The following is a 6,767-nucleotide window of genomic DNA, read 5'->3' on the forward strand; positions in this document are numbered from 1 at the left end:
ATGGAACTCTTTCCTTAGATTTCTTGTTATCCACTAATGAGGTTATGATTACAAGATTTGAAGTAGGGGGAGCGTTTAGAGAATAGTGGTCAATGCATAGTTAACTTTGAGGTTTTGCTACATGTTGAGGTAAAAAAGAAATGAAATTGTAGTTTCTAATTCTCAGAAAAGCAATTTTGAGGCCATGAGAAAGGATCATGTAGTTATTAGTTGTATAAAAATTGAGGACTTAAAAATAGATTAAGCACCAGGACCATACAAGGGTTTTTTGCAGGGTTTTAAATGAGGTTAAAAATGAGATATGTAAGTCTCATTTTTGATAAGTCAGTAGATAGTGGATAGATAGATAGATGGATGGAGGCTTTCTTGGATTTTCTTGGAAATTATAGACCAGTAGAAGTTAAGTCACTCAAACCATTTAGACACTGCTCTTTTGATAGTAGTAAAACTAATAGAATTTGAGGGTATATTTGACATGTTAATTACGAGTCAAAAGCGGTAATTATCTCTATACAAATTGCTATACAGGCCTCACTTGGTTTGGTTTTGGTTTCCTTTTATAAGAAATGATACCGATTCTTAGAATGTTTTCAGAAGAGGGCAGTTACAATGACTCCAGTTTGAAAAGTTAATCTTACAAGGATAGGTTAAGATCTTTTATTTACTCATGAGAAATGAATGGTAAGAAGTGATCTTGCTGAAGTTTATATGATTATTTGAGGTATCAGTAGGATAAAAGCATCTGATTTCTTTGTGCTGCATTCTGAAGAGGTTAGGACAAGAGAACACAAGTTTAAGACTGGCTATGCTCCACTTTAAAAAGTTTATTCCTTCTTAAATTTGTGGGTAGATTGGAGGCCAACACTTTGTAGGATTTTAAGAGAGCAATAAAGGATGGATTTAAATTTCTACTATTTTCAAGTATGAATGTGCAAGGACAGGTTTGAAAGATGGAATGTTCCATACGTTACTAGTACATGTACAAAATCATTATAATATCTACCATTTGGTATGAATTATATCTGTTTAAATAACAACGAACCACATTCTTCTATTATCACAAGCATGGCTCCATTTTGAACAGCAGTTTTTCTTGTGGTAATTTAAATTTTATTATTTCCTCTACTTGGATTTGAACCTGGGATCTCTTGAATGGTAGGCAAGTTCTTCTCTGACTGAGTTAAAGGGTTAACCCATCATTACTTGCTAGTAAGGCACTTTGTTAGCTAACAAATGAAACTAACACATTCTTTTTGTCTCACAAACAAGACCTGTGCTCAGGGCTGTGGGATGGCTAATTGTTGGGTGCTAGTTTTATTGTGGTAACTTCAAGTTTCCATTACAAGATAAACTACCATTAAGATTATCATAGGTTTTTTCCTTTGGTAAGAAGCTTCCAAAACACAAGAAAAATCCTTTTGAAAAATGTAACAAACTAACTAATTATTGCTATGATATCTCTACCTAATTTTTAGGTTGCATTAATCATAATTTAGTATAATTATTATTATTAGTTATCTCATTATGCTAATTATATGCATTTCTAACACCAAATTATGTTTCAACATGAACCACTGTTCAATTGGTAAATGATAACTTCTGATCAGGTGTCTATATTATGAAACAGAACCTATCATGGTCGACTGGATAGATATCTATATATGTGAAAACAAGCAAAAGATAATAGTTAAGAAAAAAACAGACAAGATAAACCACAGCATTGAGCAGCATTATCACGCACAATGACGTTGGTTGTCTCACTATACGAGGTGTACACGTACATTTTGAAATACTTTATTTGTAGTTAAGCACAAATCTACACAAGGACTATCTGTGCTATGCTCATCGTGAGTAGAGAAATATGGTTTTTAACATTTTATAAGTCTGCAGACGTAGTGCTGAGCCACTGGGAGGCTTTGCAATACCAATGACCAGGTTTATTTTAAATTTTACTCTCAGTACACAGCTTACTCTGATCAGAAGTTATGATTTACCAATTGAACAGTGGTTCATGTTGAAACATAATTTGGTGTTAGAAATGCATATAATTAGCATAATGAGATAACTAATAATAATAATAATACTCAAACTCTGATTTACGTATAAAAACCACTTAAAAGATAACGTATTGTGTTAGGTACATAATAATGATGTATAGACCACAATCTGATACAGGATTGGTTTTGTTTTATGTAACTTTTAAGTTTAAAGGCTTGTTACTCTAAAATAAATATAAAAAATAATTATATGAAATGCCCTCCTACAAACTCGAAAACAGCCTTGTAATTTTAGTTTGTGTAACTATTTCCTCTCACTGTTTTCCAAAAATGAGTCTCATGCACAAAAATATTTCTGGACAGTTTTTGGCCATGAACTGATGAACAATTACTTAAGCTTCATACGTGCTGATGGAGATATTTCATAACACATAAAAACCACCAAATTTACTGTGTTTAATAAGGAAGTTTTTATGTAAAATGTATCGCAAACACAATATTTTTAAGTACTTGAAATGAAAACTTATTAAGTTCCAAATTTATGAAGCACTTCTCTCATTATCTGTTGTGACGTGCACGATACGATGTAAAATACAAGTTAAATAGCCTTGTATGTCTGATAACAACTTTGGTTCTATGACATTTGAAAAGTAGACGTAACAGTGCGACTTATTTCAACCTGTTGAGGGCCTCTGTGTCTATGTGGTTTTATCAAATACAGAACTTTTCTTACCTGTTACCTATCATGCAAGCTCTCTTATACTTAACTATCAACTGTATGCCACTTAAAAGATCAGAATGAAAATAAACATTGAAAATCAAACAAAAAAAACAATAATTTATCGTCTTTCATTGTTTTCAGTATCATACAATCACAAGTGTATACCGTTTTGTTCAAGACAGTCACAGTTGTATACTGATTTTTTAAGAAATCGTAGTTACATAGAGCTTTTTTTATAATATTTACGATAAATCACCACTGACAAAAAGTGGATCGATAAAAGATAACCTAGTGATAATGTTTGTGAAAACTGAAATATTATCATATCCCGATTGCTTTACTAGACTTCTCTAGTGCACAATTTCCACTATTGTTAAACATAAAGTATAACAAACAATGAGAATGTTCAATTCTTGTGGTGAAGTGTTAAACATAAAGTATAACAAACAATGAGAATGTTCAATTCTTTTGGTGAAGCGTTAAACATAAAGTATAATAAACAATGAGAATGTTCAGTTCTTGTGGTGAAGTGTTAAACATAAAGTATAATAAACAATGAGAATGTTCAATTCTTTTGGTGAATTGTTAAACATAAAGTATAATAAACAATGAGAATGTTCAATTCTTGTGGTGAAGCGTTAAGTGTTAGAGTTTTTACACTGAGCTACAACACTAAGAATCTATGAAATGTAAATGCTCATCAACTCCTCTGTATGATATTCATAACGTTAAGTGTTAGAGTTTTTACATTGAGCTACAACACTAAGAATCTATGAAATGTAAATGCTCATCAACTCCTCTGTATGATATTCATAACGTTAAGTGTTAGAGTTTTTACACTGAGCTATAACACTAAGAATCTATGAAATGTTACACTACAAATGCTCATCAACTCCTCTGTATGATATTCATAACGTTAAGTGTTAGAGTTTTTACATTGAGCTATAACACTAAGAATCTATGAAATGTTACACTACAAATGCTCATCAACACCTCTGTATGATATTCATAACATATTTTCTGGCATGTTTCTTCCAAAAATCTCTAGTGTGTTTTGAAACAATGAGTTGCATTATAAGAATATTATAATTACTCTTGTATTCGTAACAAAATGTTGAAAAGTGTAAGAGATGAAAATCAAATGTTGTGTAACACATTTCTTCCACTTTAATCTAGCAACTTGTGTGCAAGTAAAATTTTGTATTTATTTATTCTGTGATATTTTACATGATGTATTTTTCATGTAGAATATCTCATAACGCAAAGTTAACACGTTCTTCTAATGAGTAGCCAGTTATTTCTAGAGAGTATTCTGTGAACATTAGAGTAATAAAAAGATCACAACTGCTTCTTGTGTTGTTGTAGATCTGGTTTTATAGAACTGTTAACTTAATGTCCAATGGATGGACTCCATATTGGAGAAGTAATGTTGACTGTAATTTAGAATTTGTGAAATGTATCGTCACAAAATGTGTCAGACTTTCAGTAAACATTACTAGTCTGTTGTGCACAGAATATCAGATTTGTTAATAAAGTTTTTGTCTGTGAATTGACAAAGTCGGTCTGTCTGAGACTTTGACAAGGTGGAGTGTACATTAATGTCAATGTGAAGAATAAAAATACTTTTGCCCACTGTATACTTTGCATATGTATAACCTCTAGGACTTCCAAAATTCGTATCTACAGTTTCTTCGGTATCCCTGTATATTGTATCTGGTAACTTCTCTACCCTAAATCAGCAATGCAAGATAACACGAAACGTTGATGGTGCTCACACCATGTCCATAAGATCATGGTTCTCTGTACGAGGTCGGGGCATGAACGCTTTGCACGTAGGGTTATTGTGTGACAAGCTCAATCTGTTGTTTAAGGTATTACCCTTCATACGTGTAAAGAAGTGACTTAGTAAACAATTGTATTATTCATTGACAAACTTAATTAGTATATTTACATTTCATTACTGGAAATTTTATCAGGTTTTTTTGCATTTTCAGTTCAGCAATTCACAGTACCTCCAATAAGAAAGTTGCTATTAAAAAATTGGGAAGACCATTTTTGTCGGCTGTTCATGCCAAGAGGACTTACCGAGAACTGAGGCTGTTGAAACATATAAACCACGAGAACGTAAGTCTTGTACACGTGTCTTCGTGTTTGTACATTTATTGATTTATTTACATGGATATTATTGATCTCTTAGCAACATTATAAATACAAAGAGTTAAGAATAATGAATGTCACAAGTTCAGCATGAAATGGGTGCTTAAAGCATATATTATACATTCATGTTAATTAAAAATAACACACGAGCATGTTTAATAAGTAAACATTCTTATCCTTAAAACTCTTGATTTATTATCACGTATTCTGTTTTAGAATGACGTGTAGTTTTGTTTCCTGTTTTGTTAGATGAACATATAAATCTTCAAAGACTTTGTAGTAATGATTTTTGTTGTTGGACGTGTTCTTAAGAAGTATTTGGTAAAAAGAATAATGAAAAGTTCAGTACATTTAACAATGAAAAAAAATTCTTCTTTTACAAATTCTCTGGTTAGAATAAGCAACCTTCTTTGGTTGGCTTAACTTCACAAATAAACTACATCTAAGAAAAATGCTACTTGTTAATTTTATATTTCTGTTTTTTCATTGAAATATGAACTCTATTCACAGTACCAAACTAACTAACTGGTTGACAGTAACATACAATATTCACAGTACTAAACTAAGTAACTGGTTGACAGTAACATACAATATTCACAGTACTGAACTAACTAACTGGTTGACAGTAACATACAATATTCACAGTACTAAACTAACTAACTGGTTGACAGTAACATATAATATTCATAGTACTGAACTAACTAACTGGTTGACAGTAACATACAATATTCACAGTACTAAACTAACTAACTGGTTGACAGTAACATGCAATATTCACAGTACTAAACTAACTAACTGGTTGACAGTAACATGCAAACTGAATAAATCATGGATTGATTACTCATTAACTGACTAATACAATTTCTAATACACTGTACCATAACTCACTTTGAACTTCCAGACATCAAGGCCATGTCTGTCCCTTTACATCAAGCTTTCTTCCAGCTAAACAACAATACAAATGTATAGAAACATCTAGAATAAAATCATGGCTACAATATAGTTCCTTTGTGCTTCTGAAGTCCTTAGAAAAATATTATTACAAAAAGGAAATGATAGCACATTAAACTTAATCTTCAGTTAACAACATTTATTGATCTAACCATTACAATCACTAAATCATTACTAAAATCTGTAAAACTTAAGTATAGTTACGGTTTTGTCATCATTCTTATGGTAACATGATGGTATGACCTTTTGTCCTTTACCAATGCTTGCAGTCTTGTAACTGGTGGAGTTTTTTTTTTTAAGTGTCAGGTTGTGAGAAGCAGCTCCATTCCTAGTTATATCCTGTAAGTAATCTCAACAAGAACCTTGGGTTCTACAGCTGTTGGATTTACTGAACTAATCTGGACAAGAACCTTGGGTTCTTCAGCTGTTTGATTTACTGAAGTAATCTCGACAAGAACCTTGGGCTCTTCAGCTGTTGGATTTACTGAAGTAATCTCGACAAGAACCTGGGGGTTCTTCAGCAGTTGGATTTACTGAAGTAATCTCGACAAGAACCTGGGGGTTCTTCAGCTGTTTGATTTACTGAAGTAATCTCGACAAGAACCTTGGGTTCTTCAGCAGTTGGATTTAATGAAGTAATCTGGACAAGAACCTTGGGTTCTTCAGCATTTTCAATTTACTGAAGTAATCTCGACAAGAACCTGGGGGTTCTTCAGCTGTTGATTTACTGAAGTAATCTCAACAAGAACCTTGGGTTCTTCAGCTGTTTGATTTACTGAAGTAATCTCGACAAGAACCTTGGGTTCTTCAGCAGTTGGTTTACTGAAGTAATCTGGACAAGAACCTTGGGTTCTTCAGCTGTTGGATTTACTGAAGTAATCTGGACAAGAACCTTGGGTTCTTCAGCAGGTGGATTTACTGAAGTAATCTGGACAAGAACC

The 6,767-nt window shown here is 32.4% G+C and overlaps 1 protein-coding gene across 1 annotated transcript in view; it reads left to right on the forward strand.

Annotated features, from left to right (window-relative positions):
- LOC111083108 (mitogen-activated protein kinase 14-like) overlaps nt 1-6,767 on the forward strand; it is a gene marked incomplete at its 3' end in the record, with an annotated part of 12,423 nt that overhangs the window by 1,907 nt on the left and 3,749 nt on the right. The window contains exon 2 of the mRNA XM_022379372.1: nt 4,713-4,842. Within this exon, the coding sequence (XP_022235080.1) occupies nt 4,713-4,842 (130 nt within the window). The remainder of the gene's footprint in view (nt 1-4,712; nt 4,843-6,767) is intronic.

This window comes from Limulus polyphemus, unplaced genomic scaffold (genome assembly GCF_000517525.1).
Source record: "Limulus polyphemus unplaced genomic scaffold, Limulus_polyphemus-2.1.2 Scaffold8202, whole genome shotgun sequence".
Classification (NCBI taxonomy): domain Eukaryota; kingdom Metazoa; phylum Arthropoda; class Merostomata; order Xiphosura; family Limulidae; genus Limulus; species Limulus polyphemus.